General features: G+C 41.8%; 1 protein-coding gene across 2 annotated transcripts in view; it reads left to right on the top strand.

Annotated features, from left to right (window-relative positions):
* The window catches only part of GAN (gigaxonin), a 58,829-nt gene that overhangs the window by 22,919 nt on the left and 14,199 nt on the right, over window positions 1-21,711 (top strand). For both annotated transcript variants that reach the window (XM_010967564.3, XM_045505383.2), the window contains exons 2-9: window positions 1,661-1,775; window positions 4,162-4,512; window positions 6,283-6,500; window positions 6,714-6,835; window positions 10,374-10,486; window positions 11,451-11,600; window positions 12,482-12,618; window positions 12,884-13,012. In XM_010967564.3, coding sequence (XP_010965866.1) covers window positions 1,661-1,775; window positions 4,162-4,512; window positions 6,283-6,500; window positions 6,714-6,835; window positions 10,374-10,486; window positions 11,451-11,600; window positions 12,482-12,618; window positions 12,884-13,012 — 1,335 coding nt within the window. The remainder of the gene's footprint in view (window positions 1-1,660; window positions 1,776-4,161; window positions 4,513-6,282; window positions 6,501-6,713; window positions 6,836-10,373; window positions 10,487-11,450; window positions 11,601-12,481; window positions 12,619-12,883; window positions 13,013-21,711) is intronic.

Below are 21,711 nucleotides of genomic sequence, written 5' to 3'. Positions count from 1 at the left end.
TCTCTCTGTTTTTGGTGCAGTGCACCTGCGTTCGGATGTGCCTGCTGATCCCCTGTCCAGAGACCCCGCTTCCTCCGTCTTACATGCTCCAGAGTTTTGTCACCTGTCTTCCGCTGGAGCTTCCGTGGGGAGCCTGACTAGCCTGGCTGGGGAGTCGCATGTCTACATGGAACAGGGACCTGGGAATCCCTAACTCTGTTAATCTCTTCTCGCTTAGCTCATGCACCCCTCCCACCATGGCTTCTTTGTCCCATCAGCTTCGAGCCTTACAGGACCTTGAGTGCAGCCCTGGTTGTACCTTAGTTGCCCTCACTGCTAAATTAGGAGTATCTTAGACCTTGGGAAAAGCACTCGTTCTTAAACAACACACAAAAAGCATGGACTGAAAAATTATTTTTCAAATTGTTCATCACCTTAAAAAAAAAAGCATCAAGTTTGCCAAAGGATTAACATCAAGAATATAATAAAGAACACCTACAGTTCAGGATAAGGAGGGCAGTTAACTCAATTAAAAATGAGACTTGAACTGAAGTGTGTTTCACAGAAGAGGAAACACATGTGACCACAGACTTGGGAGATGTTCAGCCCCTGGGTAAGGAGGGGAATGCAGATCACAACCACAGCTGGAGACCACGTTTTACTCACTGGATTGGCAGAATTTAGGAAGCGTGACAGAGTCGGTCAAGTGCTGTGGAGTCTGTGGGTCCGCAGATTCCCTCCACATACCAGATGAGGCTGAAAACTGCTCCAATGACTTTGGAGAATAATTGAGTGTCGTCTCATACTGTGGAGAAGAAATTAGCTTAATTTCCAGGGATACACCCAAGAGAAATTCTTTTGCATATTATAAAAGGAGGCATATACAAGAACAGTCAGAGCAGTGCTGTTCACAGTGCTAGAAACCTGGGGCCACAGTCTAGTGTCCATCAGCAGGACAGTAGCATATTATATGGCAGAAAGAACATAAGAACCCATGCAAATATGCAGCCATATGAATGACTCTTAGCAATATAATATGAAATGAAAAAAGTTGGCCCCAAAAGATTACAGAGAACAGGAAATACTTTTATAAAACTAGAAACGACTTTAAATTGTGTATATACATTTGCTATCAACAAAGCTACATGTGTTTTAGATTATATATATTTCATGGATGCAAAAATAAAAAAGCAAGGGAAAACTGAACGTAGGATTTAGGATAATAGTTACTTCGAGTGGGGCAAGAGAGGAATGGCTTAGTGGGAAACAACGATTTGGTTAGAAGCAGGTCATTGTCAGGGTCCTGGCTTTTGTTTTGGGTGGTAGGTTTGTGGGGTCCTTGTCACATTAAGGAAAATGAGTAGATAATTAAATACATAGGAAAAATAAGCCTAAAGGGCCTGGGGTTCCCGAGGTGAAGTGAAGATCCTTGCTCACATGGACCGTCGTGCTTTGGTTGTCCGTTACATTTTGTTTTTTAAGAAGTAGCACTCTGAATCCTGGAACAAATGCTTTGTAGTTGAAAGTCATAAAAAATATGCTGATCTAACATTAACAAACTAAATTTTCTAGGTGGGATTCATATACTGATAATTATATACTTTATAGAGTATTTAGTACGTAAATATTTTAGCTATTTCTGTTCTTTCATAGAAATTTTACATTTTTTTCCCTTTCTTAGGACAAAGTTAAACTATAACCCTCCAAAAGATGATGGATCAACCTATAAGATTGAACTTGAAGGGATATCGGTAATGGTTATGAGAGAGATCCTGGATTACATCTTCAGTGGGCAGGTATGATGAGACACCGAGGAAGGAGGACTAAGTAGAGGCTTTTCAAGCTAGGGTGAGGGTCTCCTTCATCCATTCTGTGACCAAGCCACACTGTCATCTTCATCTTCTGTCGCTGTGTGCTTGACGAGGGCCTCCTGCCGGACCCGGCACCCGAGGCTGTTCTTCCTGGGCTCTGCTCTCCAAAGAAAAGCAGACGAAGTAAGGTCTTACCCAAATCCCAGTTTTGGTTTCTGCCATTCTGAGCTCCACCTTCCAGTCTGAGACACGCTGTCTTTTTGTTTTTAAATCTTAATTCCAGTCTTGCTTTGTACCCACAACTGTTGGGGGACTCGTTCTGTGTCTGTAGTGTGGAAATAGGAGCCTCCCTGGGCAGTGGGGGTGACTTTGTGGAAATAAAGACTTCCAGACTCACACAGGTGACAGGCACCTGCACTGTGTTCATGATGCCTTGGTCCTGTTGCCTCAGGAGGACCAGCATCCCTGTCCCACCTGCATTCCTTCTTTCTCATTTCCCTGTACTCCCTGGACCCACTTAGATTTCTGGGGATTTCGTGAAACCTAAGGAGGAAAGTGATTAGTGACCAGTGATCCTTTCCTTTTCTTTGCCCTCCTCCTACCCCTACTACCCTATTGATGTGATTTTAAGTATAGTACGAGGCCTCTGAAGACTAATGTTAGGTGTGAGTCAGGAGGAAGTCAGTGTGCCTTATGCCTGGTTATATGAGAGGGAGTTTTATCTCTGCTCCTTTTGAGGGCTGGTGTCTTGCTCTCTCCTTAATTCCTTCTTCTTCATTCTGGTTTTAATTTTCCTTTCTGTAAAGGCTCTGTCTCCTAGATGTTTTCTAAATATTCTGAGTGTACTGCATAACTTTCTCTAAATACATTCATTCTGTCCAGAGTCAGTGATTGTCATCCCTCGTCCCTTTTGAAGTTTTTTATTTCATTTCATAATGTTACTGCTCTCTCTTTTCTCTGAACCCTAGGTGGTGAGTGTGTGGAAGTAAAGTTATGCACATGTGTATGAGTGTTAAAAATAAATTAACTTAAATCCATTTGGGGACAGCTCTTAAAGTGCTGGAGATGCTCTGTAGCATCATAGAACCAAGCTTAGGACCAAACTCCTATCTAACTTGTAAAATCAGTTCAGTGGCAGTTATAACAGGTTATAAGCCAGTAAGAGCAGATTCATGTTCCAGCTTGCATTTGAAACTTGAAAACTTATTTACAAATTGACGTCTAGGTTTTGTTCCCAATTTAAATTAGTTATGGTTTAAAAACCCCAGTTGCAATGTAAGTCTTAACAAACTCCTGAATTGGCAGTTTAGATTTAGTGCTGCTTTTTTGTTTTCCACACATGCCTATATTTAAATAGTCTATAGCTATCTGCTGTATTCTGGCTAAATTTAGTATGTCACGTAAATGGGAAATTTCTCCTAATTTGTGGCTTACTCGACAAACTTCTCTCCAGTTTTATTGCTCAGTTTCCAAGGGACAGTTACACTTTTTTTCTTTAATCTATGTACACATTGTGTAAATTGTGGTAAAATGTTTCTTGCTGCACTCCTCCACGAAATCTCTCCTTCACATTTCCTAAAGAAGTACCCATTCTTTGGGAGAATCTGGACCACTTGTGATTGTGGCGGTATTTTAGGGGCCTGTTTCTTTATGGTGCTCCACTAGTGCATGGAAAAACTGACATGGATGGAAGAAGAAGCATCAGTCAGAAAACTGAAGAAAATTAAGGACGAGTAAATGTTCACGATGATTTTTTTTAAAAATTCATATTAGGAATTTACTCCAGAAAGTAGCTTTGAGACCAGACTGTGCCTGTTGCACCAAGTACGATGTTTGGTGTTCAGAATGAGGCTCTAGACAGTGTGGATCTCCCTCTCCCTGTCTTGAAGGGGCCGTATACAGTCTTTGGCATACCATTGGCAAAAGAGTGTACCTAGTATAATTGGAGGCAAGATTTTCATCAGTTCGGGTGCTAGGATTTAAAGAAATTGCCTTCAGTTTAGCATAAAATGCAGAACTTGCCACTTCCTAAGCATTTCAGTCATTGGAGGTTTTTCCTCCTAAGTATAGAAGTGAGCACCATGGACAGTTCCCCTTGGAGGGGTCATTGGTGGTTAACATCAGTAAAGCGAGGAAGGAGCTGGGGAAAGTTAACCAGCCAGTTAACCTGCCTGTGTTATCTGAAGGCTCATTGGTGCCCTCCAACTCTTCTTGAAAACAAAGTACTGTGTTGAACTATACGAAATTGTCAATTTCCAGTCATCTTTGACCTACAGAAATGGAGCTTTCATGTGGTTCAGCCTAATAGATTAGTGGTTTGGGTTCTAAATACATACATTCCAATATAAAATATCTCTGATTATCCTTACAGATCCGGCTAAATGAAGATACCATCCAAGATGTTGTGCAGGCCGCAGACCTGCTGCTGCTGACAGATCTGAAGACCCTGTGCTGTGAGTTTTTAGAAGGCTGCATTGCTGCCGAGAACTGCATCGGGATCCGAGACTTTGCACTTCATTACTGCCTGCACCACGTCCACTACCTGGCCACCGAGTACCTGGAGACTCATTTCCGGGACGTCAGCAGCACAGAAGAATTCCTAGAACTGAGTCCTCAGAAGCTTAAAGAAGTGATTTCTCTTGAGAAGTTAAACGTTGGCAATGAAAGATACGTGTTTGAAGCAGTCATTCGATGGATAGCACATGACACAGAAATAAGAAAGGTACTTGCACTTCATAGCGGGATCCGACTTTGCCTTTTCACTTGCTCATTCATTTATTTGTTTATTTTTAATCCAAACTCAAGGTATTTTTTCATTCTCTTTCAACTTGAAAGACTGAAAGTTGTGATCTGAAAGATAACCTGTAAAGCATCTTCCCGTTGGATCACTAAAGCAGTTGGTTTTCCAGACCAGTCTGCCAAAGTCCATGTAACCCATAATACATCAATGAAAGTGTTCATACTTATAAGTAACATAATGTCCTCTGAATGTTGTTTTTAATGGGAAAATGTATTTCAGGCTTAAGCTGGAGAGTATAGCAATGCACCATGTACTCCTCACCCTAGCTTTGAGCATACTTCGCACTACAGTGTCGGGCTAACCCCTATAGGGTCTCTGATGCAGGCAGTGGGGTGAGGAAAGGGTGCGTGGTGTCCTGGCAGAGGGGTGAGGGGCGAGGGCCATAGGCTTTCCCTGGAGTGATTGACACCAGTCGAGGAGAAAGCGGATAGTATTCTGGAGTTTTCATGGCAATGCAGTTCCATTAGGAAGGTTCTAGGAGTGACAGCCTGGGAAGGAAGAGTCTTAGAGATTATCAGGCTTGAGATCCAAACTGATAATACATTGTTGGAGGGAGCAGACTCACAAGGCTTTACATCCACTATTTATAAATTAGAGACTGGCTTCAGTTACTGTATTCAAAATAAAGAAATGTATTAGGTTTCAGAGTGGCTTTCAGAATGCATAATTACATTTTTAATTGTTCTTAATAACTCTTGACTTATATTTTGATGATTATCTTGTAGTTTCTAAATTCTGCAAGCCCATGAGCACGTGCATTTAGAAACCACGTTTGTGATCTCAGCACAGTTGGTACAGTTAGCGTTCTGTCTTCCACACTGATGGTAAATTAGGGAGGGAGGCAGGGTTTCCATCTTGCTGCGACCACCAGAGTAACTTCTCTCTAACCCTTTTCTTGCCTTAAAGTGGTGAGGACGTGTGCGATGAAGTGGCTGGGAGGGAGACAAGAGGCACTTCATGTTTTGGTTAATCTGAACTTGATGCCGTAAGGACTGTTGGCCTTTATTACTCAGGGTGTAGAAGAGTTTATCTTAAATGACGATTTCAAAACCAAGACAGACTAGTCACCTTATGTATGTAGGATGCTGTAGTCTGTTGGGTCGAGTTTAATGATTAAGCTTGAAAAGTATATAATTCATATTATACATGTTAGATAATTTATAACAGTATTTACTGGAGGAATGATGATGATGATGATGATTATCAGGATTTGTGGGGGTGCTTTTTCAGATAATTTCCTGTAACATTAATGTTGATACATTTTCATTATCAAATCTACCATATTCTGTCACAATGTTGCTGTATATAATGCTTATTTTTAAATGTGATTTAACTCACAGCACATCCAAGTATGTGAAATACAGCAGCTCATAGCAGAGTTCTTCTAAGTTTCGCTTTGCTGTGGGAACCGTTTTGGGCGTGAAGAAAGCTGCTTGAAACTATGCAGTGATATATCAGATATAAATGTGAAGTGATGATTTTTTAAATTAAACTTTTGTTTATCAAAGCCATGGGAAGTAGAAGGAAAGGGGCCACTAAGCACATCCAGGCAGTATGGCCACTTACACCTGCAGTTGCGAAGCTGACTGTCAGTGTCAGCAATTTTACTTTCCCACAAGTCGGAAAACGTATGTTCTAAAAACCGTGTCGCCTTTCCCTTGTGTGCACCCCATGCTCTGCCCTCCTCTGCAGGTCCACATGAAGGATGTTATGTCAGCGCTGTGGGTTTCAGGGTTAGACTCCAGCTATTTACGGGAACAGATGCTGAATGAACCGTTAGTCCGAGAGATCGTCAAGGAGTGCAGCAACATACCCCTGAGCCAGCCGCAGCAGGGTGAGGCCATGCTGGCCAACTTCAAGCCCCGGGGGTACTCAGAATGCATCGTGACCGTCGGTGGAGAAGAGAGAGTGTAAGTGTGGTTGTGAGCTGTTTGACTAGTGGTATAACGAAAGAGGGATTCCCACATAAACAAGAATTCATACATATTTTTCAATATCTAACACATAATAGCAGTAGATTTTTTTTAACGTTTGAAACATTGTTCAGAGCAGTAAAACTAGTCGTAGTTATTATAAGCAGAACTACATGAGACACATTAACCGCCAATCAATTATTTCCTTAGTTCACGGAAACCCACAGCAGCGATGCGATGCATGTGCCCACTCTACGACCCAAATCGGCAGCTTTGGATTGAGCTGGCGCCTTTAAGCATGCCGAGAATCAACCATGGAGTTCTCTCTGCAGGTACCGTGCTGTGGTCAACTTCACTTAAACACAAGAGCGAGGAATATGGAATTGCAGGGTTGTGCAGAATGACTCAAAACCTTTTAAAGATACAATTTTATTATCTCTCTGTGATGACAGTTTCAGGGGAGCTCTAGCTTTTAAGACTATGGTAAGAAAAGTGTCTGCTGTCAGTCTTTCTTGCTCCCGAGTCTTAAATACATAGCTAGTTTTAAGATATTAGTAGAGAAGCACTTTATTTGATGACTTAAATGGCAGAAGAGCAAAACTCAGTGACTGTTACCACCCCATTAGCTGTGTAATCACACCTGACACACAGAGTTTCTTTGCACCATGATAGTCCCCCATCTTGCAACTTGGAATTACAACTTGTAACTGTATTCAAAATAAAAGTGTCACGTAACAACAGGCATTTCATATGAAACTTCAGAAAGCATTACGTATATTGGTTACGGCTTAAGTTATTTTACTATGGGAGTGTGTTTCACTTGAACTTTGCAAGTTCAGAAACAGCTTCACATTATTCAAAGCTCTCACCCCAGGAGGTGGTGGGAGAGCTTGTCCTGTCCACCTCTCTCTTCACCTTGAATCTGCCTTTTAAGGGTTCACCCCACTAGTACCATTTTCTTTAATTCAAATTATTGTCAGCAGTCCTCCTGAAACCCTTCTTTTATGGTCTCTGCTTGCCCACTAACATTACCTTAAAATGTTTAAGCTGTACCACACCATACCATATTTTACAAATGTCTAAAGCTATAGAATAGAAATAGAATCAATTTATGAGTTCTACAGTAAGTGTAGTATTTATCTGCAATAATCAGCTGGATGGAGTTGTGTAGCCAACAGGATGTGGGTCTGATTTCCCTGTTCTGTCTTCCCAGATTTAGCATCCTTAAATTTTCCTCCCATACTGTGTACACATGTGCACAATTTTCATGCACACCCACCACAAAAGTTCCTGTATCACTAATTGTCAGATTTCCTAGAGGGGTTGGTGTTTCAGATACTTGATACAATGAGGGAATGAATTGTGTCCAGTTGTGTTGACCAAAGTCGTGAAATGATGGCATAATTCTATTTGTCCGGCCTGTTCCACACTTCTCTTTTCTGGCCTTTAAAAAAAAAAAAAAGTTTGACTTTCATTGTCACTCAGTTTTTCCCCTCTCCACCAGGTTAAAAGTTAAATTCTGTGTCTGTATTTCCTTGGAAGTTATCTTAGAATCCACAGCGTGTATTGTTAAGTTAGCAAAGTCTAAAGTTAATCAGTACATTTATACTCCATTTTTCATGTTCCACAGTTTCACGGTATTGAAATACATGACTATTTACAAGTAAATATTTACATATATACATATGTTCTGTTTATCTGTCTTACACATGTATCTGTAGATAGTATTCGTTTAGATTTATTCACATATTTACCACTTTCTTTGTTTTTCCCTCTTACTCCTTAGACTTTCCATCTAGGATCATTTTCCTTCTCTCTACAGTTCATCCTTTTGAATTTTCTTTAATGTGGGTCTACTGGTAGCAAATTCTTCCATTTGTTTGTCTAAAAATGTCATTATTTTGCCTTCATCCTGATTTTTGTTGGGTATAGAATTTTTGGTTGGCATCCACTATTTTTTATTTGTTTCATTTTGGTTTTTGTTTGGGTTTCTGGGGGGTGGGGAATAATTAGGTTGGTTTGTTTGTATATGGAGGTACTAGGGCTTGAACCCAGGACCTCATGCATGCGAAGCACGCACTCTGCCACTGAGCTGTGCCCTCCCCCTGGTTGGCATCCACTACTGTTTAGCACACTGAAGATGTTTTTCCACTGACTTCTGTCCTTCATTGTTGAGTCCGTTGTCAGTCTCAAGCTCTGTCTTCTCTGAGCTGTATTTAAGATTTTCTTTTTGTCTTTATTTTTCTGCCATTTCACTCTGGTGTGCTTAAGTGAATATTTTATTTGAGATTTTACCATATTTGTGGATTGTTGGGCATCTTGACTCTATGGTTTGGCCTTTTCAGCAAATCTGATTTCTTACTCGTGTGTCTTCACATGTTGTCCTTGCTCTGTTCTCTCTCCCTCTGCCTTTGGAAGTCAGATTAAACATGACTAGACCTTTTTACTCCATCCTCTGCCTGCTACCTTTTTTGTTTTGTTTTTCATCTTTTGCCTCTCCTTGTTGCCTTCTTTGTGATTTCTTTTGATGTATTTTCCGTTTAATGAATTTTTTCTTTAACTGTGACGAGTCCACCATTAAATCTATCCATTGAATTTTATCTACTTCCATCTTTTATTATTTCTAGAAATTATCTTTAAATTTTTTTTTTCAAATCTGCTGTTTCACTGCTGTAGTCCATGCTATAGAGTTATCTTCAATTTGTCCTTTATTTTTTAAACATAGTAAGCATTGTTGTTTTATCATCTTTCTGATTATTCTCCTATTTGACATTTGAAACCTTTGCAAGACTACTTACTATTTTCCACTTCTGCTGGTTCTTCGCAGAGTCTAGTTCCTTTGTCTAACTGAGTATCTTTGTCCAGGTGCTGATCATTTTATTAAAACTTATTTATGGGAATAATTTGATGTTTTAAAATCTTAGAATGTTAGACTCTAAAACTCAGATAAAGGTGCTTTCTTCCATGGAAGTTTTGCATTTGTTTCTGCCAGTTGCCTGAAAATGCTACTAATTTGTAATTACTGAATATCAAATTCAAATGTTGAGATTTCCTAGACGAGCAAGGAGATTTAAATCTGGCTTCCAGTTCTAGTTGGTCTTCATCCTGAGGATTAGAACTTGGAGAGCCTCTCCTGCCAGAAGCCACACTCTCTGTGGGCCTGGGATTTAGATTTCTGTCTTTTTTCATCCCTAAAAGCCATTAAAAGAAAAACTGAGTTTTTCCCAGATGGCTACATGCCCTCAGAGCTAAATGGTTTCCATGCATGGTAACCTCTCTAGGGCCCACGTTCCCCTTTAGTTTCACCGTATTGTCTTGTTGGCTTCTTCTCCTTTAAGAAGACTATTTTATTTAAAAAATGTTCTATCTAACTAGGTAAAACATTTTTAAAACAAAGTAGTCTTGAAGTGTTGGTAGAATAACCTAAACTACCATTACCCAAGTTAGGAAGTTCAAAAATTATGTGCACACTGGTGTCCGGACCTGAGTGTTCCTGGGGTCTTGGATGTGTAGATATGGGCTGTGGTTCAGATGCTGTGCGAGACTCATGGAGCCTGGGGGCAGAATAAATGTGCTGAGACAACGCAGAGTCGCTCGGTGACCAGGTGGGTGGTGTCAGTGGTCCTTTTAAGCTGCAGGGTAGTGGGAATCTGCTCAGAGACCCCAGGTGAAGGAAAACGGTCACAGTGACTCAGAGATTTGGCTCCATCACCAGGGATCGAGTGAAATATGATAAAGATCTCAAGTCCATTGTTGTCAGAGCAGCTTTCTCCACATACTGTCTCTACAATGACGGCATTTATATTTCCCAGGAGATGGGTGTTAAAAACACGTTTCAACTTTCTTGTGTGTCTCCTTTGATTTTTGCAGAAGGCTTTTTGTTTGTATTTGGGGGCCAGGATGAAAACAAGCAGACCCTGAGCTCAGGAGAAAAGTATGACCCGGATGCAAATACATGGACTGCATTGCCACCGATGAACGAGGTAAAATACTGCTTTTTAAATTTGTTCGATGTGTTTCTTTTTTTTCCCTTTAGCCCTTTTGTTTGTTTTGCAAAAGAAGTAGCAGCCCTGCCAACCCCCCTCCCACCCCACCTAGTGCCCACCCTCCTGGTGCTCCTCTCTGTGCCTTCCCTCTGCTCAGTCTGGCCTCCCTGCAGTTTCTCAGCCCTTCTAGAAGTGCGCTGGCTTCCAGACCCTTGCCAGGACCTTTGCCAGATGCCATGTGGCATGCCGCTTCCTTCCTTCCTTCCTTTGGTGTTTGTCCCGGTAGCTCCTTCCCAGTGAGGCCTCCCCCGGCCCCTGGCTCCCCACTTTCTCCTCTCCTGCTTCCTTTCTCTTCATACCCTGGAGGGTCTGTTTGAATCATTCGTACATCCTTTCAGATGGCAGGGGATTTTGTCTGTCTGTCCGGTACTCTCTCTTCCATGCTAGAGTCATGCTGGGCACAAAGGAAGTACCATGCATGGATGAGTGTGCCACACCTCGGGCTTGCTCGCTCCAGACAGTCCCCCGCCGGGTCCTCCCCAGCCTCTCCCGGCCACAACAGCCCTCTTGCCACAAATCTTCCTTGTCTTTCACACCTTCACTTGGAACCACTTTCTGCCCATTGCTGTACAAAGATCATTTTATTGAACCAGAAGGCAATAGTTCTTTTTCTTGCTGTGAGCTGTTTTGAGTAGAAAGTGATGGTTCTGCCAGTGAATTCACCATGCGTGTAATTTGCTAGTTCTGGGAAATTCCTGGATGGGATTCTCTGTCCATTGTGATGGAGAGTGAGCTACTAGGGAAGTCTTCAGAAATATTTAAGAGAGATGGTTTTGAGCCTGGCACCTCCTTGCTGGAATGCTGGGATATAGTGATATAAGTCATTTTTATTAAATGTATGAATATCAGTTTTCAGTCTGATTAGTTGGCGTTTTGTCTAAGATCTTTGATGTCTTTTCAGGCAAGACACAACTTTGGAATCGTGGAGATAGATGGAATGCTATACATTTTAGGAGGAGAAGATGGTGAAAAAGAGCTGATTTCCATGGAATGTTATGATATTTATTCTAAAACCTGGACAAAGCAACCTGATTTGACCATGGTTAGAAAGGTGAGAACTATTACCTTGTGATAACTGAGTCACAAATTGGGCTTTAAAGTTACTGTTGCTTCATTTCCTACATATGCCTTTTAGTACAATTGGCAGTATTAAGAGAATTCACACCCTAGAGTTCTGTCTCTGTTGGTAGCTTGCCTTCACTGTCATCAGCCTTAGCACCAAGATGGGAAGCTGTGTGTGTGAGAGGTTACCCCAGCAGTGGGCTCTGGGCAGGACCACTGTGTCCAGGGTCTACACCTGATAAGTGCCTTGTGATGGCGCTAGCCCAGGAGCCAGATCTCCCAAGCCTGTTTTCTTAATCATCATGCAGGACTGGGGAGAAACGTTAATCCGAAGGTACTCCTTGCACAGTGAGCAGACACATGGCTCACGTGAGCTGCTTAGTGCTTGGTCAGTATTTATATTCTGGGTGGCGGCAGGAAGTCCATCGTCAGGCCAGGGCTTTGTCCAGTGCCCTAGGCGTTCACTCATAACATGATCGCTCACTGTCTGTGCCTTTCAACTGACTTACTCGGGGCAGGAATCGAGTGACATCTTGCTCCATGGAATCTGCATCTTGGAATCTTCACATAGTGGTGAAAGAATGGAAAGACTGGAAAGGTCCTTTAAAAATTAGGATTATTTACTTATCTCACTTAGTGGAATAGTATTAGGTAGTGTTACTCCTCAGAAAAGGATTAACTCTAGGAGTCTTCCCTTGGCCTTCTCAGTTTTAAAGCCCCGTGTTGTCGTATTAGAAGAAACCATAGTTTTGCTGTTAGCAGTCAGATCGTTTTCCGGACGTCTCCCCAGGCTCTCTAGCCAAGTTAGTATTCACTCATCCGACTTTAATAATTAATGTTTCCTTCCCCACTGTTGCTTTCTCCTTTCAGATTGGCTGCTATGCGGCTATGAAAAAGAAAATCTATGCCATGGGTGGAGGCTCATACGGAAAACTGTTTGAATCTGTGGAGTGTTACGACCCGAGGACCCAGCAGTGGACGGCTATCTGTCCCCTAAAAGAGAGGAGGTGGGAGAACGCGATGTGGACTGTGCAGAGTCCCCTTCTCCTGGCTTTTGCTTTGCCCTCCTTTCGAACTCATCTTTTATTACTTGGCTTGGCATTTGGTTTATATGACACGAAACGAATAATCCATTTCCTGAAAAGGGAAGGCCCACGTATTTGTGAAACATTGACCTGCCCCGGAGCTACAACACGCGTAAGAGGAATTAGGGAATCAGGTCTTGGGTGGTGAGTCCAGTACTGAGTGTGCTCTCTCTTTGTGGCCTTTCAGATTTGGAGCAGTAGCCTGTGGAGTCGCCATGGAACTGTACGTATTTGGGGGAGTCAGAAGTCGCGAGGACATCCAGGGTGGCGAGATGGTAACTTGCAAGTCGGAATTCTACCACGATGAGTTTAAAAGGTAATTTTGAATGATTTCATATAGCCTCTGCAACTTTTTTTTTTATGCTTTCAGAGCCATGTTGTAGCTTTCTTTAGTTTTGTTTTCAAATTCTTTCAATGAATTATCTGTTTAGGAGATATGTCTAATGCATACTAGATACTTACTCAGTGACTTTAGAAGTATTGGTAACTCATAGGAAAACCATCAGAAAATGTTTCTAAAATTTGGGTCGGACCTTGACACTTCTGTTAGCTTTTAGGAGAAAGTTTAAACCCCTTAACTTAGCATGTATGGCCTTTTGTGATATGGCCTGTGGCTACTCTTTCTGCTGCTCTTCAACCTAGATGCTTCCCTTGAGTCCCACTGAGTGACTTTTCCTCCAACACGTGTTATGATTGTCTCAGCTCCTCACTTTTGTACTGTTCTTTTTGCCTAAAATTTCCTGTCCCACGTTTACCCAGTTAACTTGGCCTCTTCCGAAACGCTGCTTAATTATTGTCAGTAGTCAGAGAAGGCCTGAGTTGGGCTCCTCAGTCTGTGATTCCATAACACCTCTGTCTCAGGTTGCAGTTGTTAACCACACGCTCCTCAGCTTTGCAGCCTAGCTTCTAGCATTGTGCTTGGCCTATATCAGATGCTCAAAAAATGTGCTGTCAGGTTCTTAAAACATTTGCCAGGATGCCCTCCCGTCGGGTGGAGTCAGCAGCGTCCTTCCAGCCTCCTCCTTCTCCCTCCTCTCACACGTTTTATTGTTGTAACCACTAAACAATATTTTTACTGCAGTAATATGTTCACATCCTACAGGGAGACTGTCATGCTGACGTTAATCTTGTGATAACATTTCAACTGTGTTACCAGGAGGTGGCACCATAACATAATGTTTCATTTCATGCAATTTTTTCCCCCTTTTTTTATTGATGTATAGTCAGTTTACAATGTTGTGTCAATTTCTGGTGTACAGCAAAATGTTTCTGTCATACTTACACATACATATATTCATATTTCAAATTATTTCAGATTAGGGCAAACAATGAGCAGTTACCAAGATTTTAGAATTATATATACATGGTACCTAGCTTTTCATGTATTTTAAATTTAGGATATTTGCATAGCCTTTGTTTTTCTTCAGTTACAGGGGGCCGACTTTATCAGACAAAGTGTGAGAACAGTTTTGAGAATGCTTGCTCTGGTAAGGGTGTGGGAATTTCCCTTACTTAATATATTATTACTGTGAGGGCTGACTGTACAAAGTATGAAGTAGTCCATTAATTTCCTGTCCAAATGAACTTGAGATGGCCTGCCCAACTTCATTAACCAAGCAGTGGTCAGTACGTTTGGTTTCTGATAAAATATTGATATAAGTCTTTCTCATCGTCAGTGAATTACTGTTGGGGCAGTGTGAGCAAGAGAGCCGTAACTCACTTGCTGGAGTAGTCGTGGTTGCTTTCTGTTTTACCATTTTTTTTTGTCCCTATTTTGACTGTATAAGACTTAAGTCTGGCTGTAAAGTTTTCAGCCTGCCCTCAGTATGCTATAAATTGTTAGAACCTTTATGTTTCTATCATATTTATAGTTGATAAGCTTTACATAGTTAAGTGTGTGACTTGCTTTCAGTTCTTAATTGTTAAACATTAAAGTATTGCTTTTTCCTTGCTATTTAGAAGCACTTCCAAATAAAACTCACAGGAAGGAACTCCTCTCTCCTCCGGTTTTTAGTTTCCCTATTTCTAAGCTCTCCAATGTTAGTTGATAAATAGGCTGAAGAAAGCTTAATTTCTGTTGTCAAAATACAGGATTCTTGTTTAGATGACACTAAACATATATATAACACAAAGTGCTGTGTATTAACCCACTTAACTCATTTAATCTTCAAAACAACTCTTGGAGATACTGGTACTCTTTTTATCCCTGTTTTGCATTTGAGGAAACCAGAACACAGAGATGTTAAGTAATGTGCCCAAAGGCACGCAAGTAGCAAGCGGCAGAGCTGGGATCTGAACTAACGCATTCTGGCCCCAGGGTCCACCTTTTCAGCTACCAACAGGCTGTCCCATAAATATCTGCAAAAGGGAAAAAAAAAATATATATATATATATATACACACACACACACATAAGTGTGTGTGTGTGTGTATAGTGTATTTCTTTAAAGAGCAGATGTTTCCAAATGTGTTATATTTGCATATTCTGGAAACAGTTGCCAGATGAGCCGACTGTATTAGATTGGAGACCATTTATTGTTTTTAAGCAATCTCTTGTCTTTCCTGTCTTTGTTCCCTATTTTTAGGTTAAAATTTTCCTGGAAAAATGCCATATCTTATTATTTTCTATGTTTTTGACTAAAAACAAAACTGTTTGAAGGAAAGCAAGAAAATTGCCATTACTTACACCAAATCATCATTTAACAGCTTCATGTCCCGGAGGACACTGTGTCTGTTTCTCTTCCTTTTATCCTTGCTTTTTTACCATCTTCTTAGTGATCTGTATTTTTAAAAAAAAGTCATCTTTGATTCTCTTGTGCTTCACACCTCATGAGATGCCAAGTCTTATTTTTTTTAACCCGTCACATTTTTCACATTCACCCTTTTACTTCTCTGGCCCTACTCCAGTGCGTTCACTCTTCCATACGTGCAGTGCCATTAGCCTTCTCACCAATCTCCTCTAATACTTTCGCCTACTTGTGCTTTTGAGAGATTACTCTGACTTCAGTCATTTTATCCTGATAGAAATTCTTCGTATTTCCCTATTGCTTTCCAAATAAAGATAATAGTATTTAGCTTCCTACTCGGGGTCCTCCATGATCTGAGGTTGAGAAAAATGTTCCACCATTTTCAGTTTATCCCTTTCCCATGTTCCGTACTCCAGCTTGCTTCTCATAACCATCCTGGGTTTTACTGCCTTTGTGCATTTGCTCAGCCTAGATACCCTCCCCCTTTCATTTTTATAGGTAAATCATGTTAACTATTCAAGTTTCATCTTTTGATGGCTGAATGTATATTTCTGAATCCCCACATGGCTCTCTGACCTGTGGGTTGGGGACCATTATGGTAGGAAGGGTTGAGTGGAGGCCACCAGAACTTTCCCTCCGTGCCAAGGTAGAAAACCAGAAGTAACATTGCACCCTGAGAAATGTGCAGACATCAGTGTCACCATCAGAGACTGGAAAATGCAGAAGTAGTGAGTGCTACCTTGTCACACCCCTGCTTCATTCACTTAGAAAAAGTAGAAAAGTCAGGTGGATTTTGGAAAATAACTGAATTTTCTTAAACCTAATCAGGCAGTTAGGCTGATCACAGAATCAGTCCCAGGGATAGTATTTTTATGCAGCACCATCCCTGGCCTTGGTGTGCTGCTGCTGGCCTGGCTGATGCTTTTCTTCACACCAGTTTGCAGGGAACACCAGGAGCCATTCCTTTTGCCTGGTGGGACCACCAGTAGCCCTGCACAGTCTTGCCTCAGGACTGTGTCAATTCCACGGTCTGCCACATATTATTAGTCGCCAGAGATTTTGATCTCCTTGATGTCCCATGAAACATCTGGTTGGTCTGCCCCTTGACCACATGATGCTGTTTGGATCTGATGATTGGAAAGTAGCAGGTACCACACATGCCTTTGTAAGACATGATCAAGAGGCTGGGAGACGAACCCCACTCCTGGCCGATCTGTTTCCACCCTGGTGCAGTCAAGAGACAGAAACCACATCAATAATCTGAACAGGGAAAATTCAATATACGTAATTATTAACTAGTAAGAGTGATTAGCTGCTGACAGGTGAGAGGGGACTGATGAATGCAGAAATAGCCAATGAAGGAAGTGCAGCTACAGCCTTTAGGACTGAAGAAAATACCCTAGGAAGGAGCAAACTGGGAATGGCCCTCCCCACCCTGCAAGGCTGGGATTCAGTTCAGTGGAGGAGGGTGTGCTGTGGCCCACGATGTGGCAGAGCCCTGGGGTGCCGACACCGGAGGTGGTGCACAGGAAGCTGCTTGCTGGATGGCAGAGGACCTTGCTGAGCAGAGCACCTCTGGGGCTACTGCACACAGGAGGTGGCAGAGCAGTAGGAGGAAGAAAAAGGCCGCTGACGTCAGGGAAGGCCTTTCCGCTCCCCAGCCTTGCTGTCCTCCGGCACCCTCTATTGGCAGAGCCTGCCACTGCACCCACCCATCTTCTCTAAACCAGCTATGTATTGATGTTAATTTTCTCCGTGTTTTCTGTTTCATTGGTTTCTCTTGTCTGTATTATTTCCTTCCTTTTACTTACTTTGGGTTTATTTTGTCCTTCCTCTTCTAGTTTCTTCAGGTAGCATATTAGATTTTTAAACTTTCTCTGCTGCAGTCTGTCTTTTCCTCATGAGCTTGTTTTCCTTTCCCTTACTGAGTGAGCACAGTCATGGTAGCTGCGTTCAAGTCCCTGCCTAGTCGATAATCCCAGCACCTGAGTCATCTCAGAGTTGGCATCTGTGGACTGTGTATTTCCTTGGGAAGGGGTTCTCATTTTCCTGGCTCTCCTTTTGTTGAATAATTCTGGACTGCATCGGGGCGCTGTGAATGGGACATTGTTGAGACCCTGCAGTCTCTTCTGTTGCTTCGGAGGGCTTCTCCGAGCATTTGGTGGGCAGTGGACCTGGTTAGACTCCTGCGGCACTGTCACACCCGTGGCGGGCAGCAGCCCGGACCTCAGTTCAGTTCCTGAGCCTCAGGTACAAACATTCGTGGACCCAGTGTCAGTCGGGCTGGCAGCAGGGGGTGCGCATCACTTTAGGGGCTCTTCTGTACCTCCTGTCTTCCTGAGACCCCTGTACACCTTGGTGGTCCTTGTTGCCCCAAGACACTCTCCCCTGACGCAGTGGCAGGGTTTTCTCTAGGGGTTTTGCTACCCAGAGCTGCCAGCCCCAGGCTACCTTGGGCCAGAGCTACCAAAGAACCGGAAACTCACTCCACATGGGGTGCTTGTTCAACTTTCAGCTTCTTACCCAAATCTGCCTGCTTCTGCTCAGTCTCCAGAGTCCTCAGGCAGTTGTCTTTTGTATTTTTTTCCAGAGTTCATACCTGTGACTTGCAGGAGGCTCAGCTTGTTAAGAGCGTCTTCCTCCAGGAGGCCAGACCCTCCCTGAAGCTCCCACCCCTCTTCCCCTCCTCTCCCTCTGTGGCCTCTCCCACGCGCTTCTCTCTGGCTCTCCTTGCCTGTCTTCCCCTCCAACTCTGCTCTCTCTGAAGCTTGCCAGTAAGATCCATGCTGTATTTTTTTACATAAGATTGATTTTATATATTGAAAAATTGCATGCTTAGCATGCACGAGGTCCTGGGTTCAATCCCCAATACCTCCTCTAAAAATAAATAAATAAACCTAATTACCTCCCTGTCAAAAAATAAAATTAAATCAAGTTAAAAAAGAATGAAAACTGAACATTGCAAAGAGAGAGTATATCTTATTACAAGTTTATGGAATACTTCAAAAAATCATGATCAGAAATAAATTTAAAAAGTAACAGTAACAAAGCCAAATGCAAATATTTTAAAAATAATTTGTGATTAACATCAGAAATTATATTAACAATTAACTAAATACAAATTATAAAATTTATAAAATCAGAAATTTCCAAACTATATGGAACTACTAAAGTTGTATTCAGTGGCTTTACATGCTTAAATTTTTTTTATTTTTTAGGTATGGATTTTTTTTTATTTTATTTGTATTGAAGTGTAGTTGATTTACAATGTTAGTTTCAGTTGTATAGCAAAGTGATTCAGTTACACATACATTTTTTTTTCAGATTCTTTTCTGTTATGTTATTACAAGAAATTGAATGTAGTTCCCTATGCTATATAGTAGGTCCCTGTTGTTTATCTACTTTATATGTAGTAATGTGTATCTGTTAATCCCAAACTCCTAATTTATCTCTCCCCTGTGATCCATGGTGTATTTTAAAGTTTCCTTTGTGATGGGGGCTTTCTTAATTCTGAGTTACCAGAGGACCCATCATTGTAGCTTCCAAGTCCTGATAAGCCCATGTTTGAAAACTGTGTAATAAAGGCATAATACTGCCTTGCCCGTTGCAAAAATTACTACTACTTAATTGACAGCTGCCATGCACTAGACACTATGCAAAGTACTTTACATTGGCTGTTCCACTTCATCTTCACAACAGTCATCTGAGGTTGGTGATAGTGTCCCCACCTTACAAATGACCAGAGACTGGGTTAGATAAATTGTCCAAGGTCAACAAGGGATAAATGGTAGAGAAAGGAGTGAAAAACTACAAGCCTTTTGTACCATTTCATAAGCAGCCACTAAACACATGATCCTTTTAATTCTCATATTTTATTTATTTACTTTGAAGTCTCAGCACTACAGAAAATAGATCACCTCAAATTATTTTCCTGAAACCCAGGAACTCTGAATCATTTGCCATACTTTGATCAAATTTGGTACCGTCTACATTTGGTTTTGTTGAATTATTCCAGGGAGGAATTACGTTGAATTCTCAACTCTGCAAAATTATTCTGGAATGTCCTTGCATTGTGATGTGTTCTTTCAGTAGACAATCTAGTTGTATACGTCTTAATTCAGAAGTGACCTTGTGAGTGCACGTGTGCTTGTTGATGGACTTTCTGGAAGAAGAGCTGTCTTCCTCTCTGGGGTTGTCCTGGGTGTGGCTCAGCTGTGGACCAGGCAGGGGGATACTCATCAGCTTTATTTGATTCAGGACCTGGGAAGAATTTAAATGTCAAGGTTTAGTTATTAATGTTTAGCCCTGAAGGCATAAAATACGAGTAAGCCAGTTATTATATTGTGGATATTTTTCAAACTTATTTCTTTCAAAGACCTGTTCAGGTCCCCATTTTCACTTTGCAGTGAGAGCTCTTAATTTTCCCCCTTTCCTATTTATTAGAAGCATCTTGGAGGCAGGGGCCAAACTGTCCCAGCAAACTGCTTGATACCAGTCAGCATCCAGATGTTAAAGGAATCAAATTCTAGGTGAAGGTACTCAGAAGTATGGCCACTTTATAGCAGCCTTGCTGTATTATCTTGGACAAATCATTCTGCTCCTGTGTTTCATGGAATTCAAAATATGGAAGCTACTACTTTAGAACAGTCTGAGAAGAGTATTCATTGCAATAAAAGTTTTGTTCTTAGTGAAGTAATTTTCTGTTTGTATTTAACACCACGATGCTGCAGACCTTAGCCTCTGGCTTCTTGGACACTTGGAGGCGTAATGCTAGGGACTCGGGAACAGGTCCGGTGCCCCTGTGGGCTCCAGTGGTGAGTGTGGGCCTAGACGCTGGTCATTCTGAAGGGTTTCGCTACGTTCCCAAAGTCTGATCCAGGTCTGCAATGACCTGGCTCTGCCTTTAGCTATTGAAGGGAAATTGTTTGGTCAAATTACCATAAGTGAACATTATTACATAGCAGAGTTTAGCTTGTTTTTATTTTTGTTTAAAGAAAAAAAAAAAACCTTTTATTTTGGAATAATTTTATATTTGTAGAAAAGTTACAGAAATAGTCACAGTGGAGGATAAGAATATAGCTCAATTAGTAGAGTGTGTGCTTAGCATGCACGAGGTGCTGGGTTCAAGCCCCAGTGCCTCTATTAAAAAATAAATAAACCAATAAACCTAACTACCCCCCCCCCAAAAAAATCTTAAAAAAAAAAAATCTTTGATTCTACTAAAAAAAGAGTTCCCATAAACCATTCCCCACCTTTCCTATTTTTAACACCTTACGTACCATAGTACAGATATCAAAACCAGGATATTCACGTTGGCATAGTATTATGAAGTAAACTACCAGCGTTATTCGAATCTTCACCAGCTCGTCCACTACCTTTTTGCCCTCTGCTCCAGGATCCGATCCAGGATCCCACGTTGCTTTCAGTTGTTGAGTTTGATTAGTCTCCTTTAATTTGTGGCGGTGCCTCAGTCTTTCCTCGTCTTCATGACCTTGATATCCTCGAATGTTATTGGTCAGTTTTTACTAGGATGTCTCTTAATCTGGGTTTGTCTCGTGACTTCTCGCAATGAGGCTGAGGTTACGCGTTTGGGGTAGGAATCCCTGGAGCGCAGCTGTGCCCTTCCCCGCCCCGCGTCGGGAGAGCCTCTTGTTGGTACGTCTCCTTACGGTGATGCTCATCCCGATGGCCTGGTGGAGGTGGCGTCTGTAAAGTTACCACGTCTCCCTTCGTAATGAGTGACTGTCTTGGAAGAGATAACTTGTTTCTCCTTAAACTTTCACCATGAGTTTAGCACCGTCAGTGGACTAACCTTCCTGTCATTACTACTTCGGTGTTTTGTTTGCTAAATGGCAATTTTTTTGTCCCCCATTCCTCCTACATATGTCTACTGGAGTTCTGTAGAGAAGACTTGTCCTTTCTCCTTGTTGTCTTTTTTTTTTTTTTTTAATGTATTGAGTCATTTATTTATATCAGCACGGACTCCTGGGTATTTGTTTATTCTATGAGTTACGCATCCAGTACTATCATTATTTATTTTGTTACTCAGATTGTTCCAGCTGTGGCCATTGGGAGCTGCTGCATGTCGGCTCCTGTGTCCCTGTGACACACCCCGTCCCTTTTTAAGTCCTTCCTGTCTGGCAGCTCATCGTGTATTTTCTGTCTCAGCTGTGGAATCAGCCACTTCTTCACGGAGCCCTGGATCCTTTTTGTGCTTATTAAATTGATTTTCAGCAGAAATGCCAAGGCAGTTTACTGGGGGAAAGAAA

The sequence above is a fragment of the Camelus bactrianus genome, chromosome 9 (assembly GCF_048773025.1).
Source record: "Camelus bactrianus isolate YW-2024 breed Bactrian camel chromosome 9, ASM4877302v1, whole genome shotgun sequence".
Taxonomy (NCBI): domain Eukaryota; kingdom Metazoa; phylum Chordata; class Mammalia; order Artiodactyla; family Camelidae; genus Camelus; species Camelus bactrianus.
Note: the sequence above shows the minus strand (reverse complement) of the source record. Positions and strands in the feature narration are given on the sequence as shown.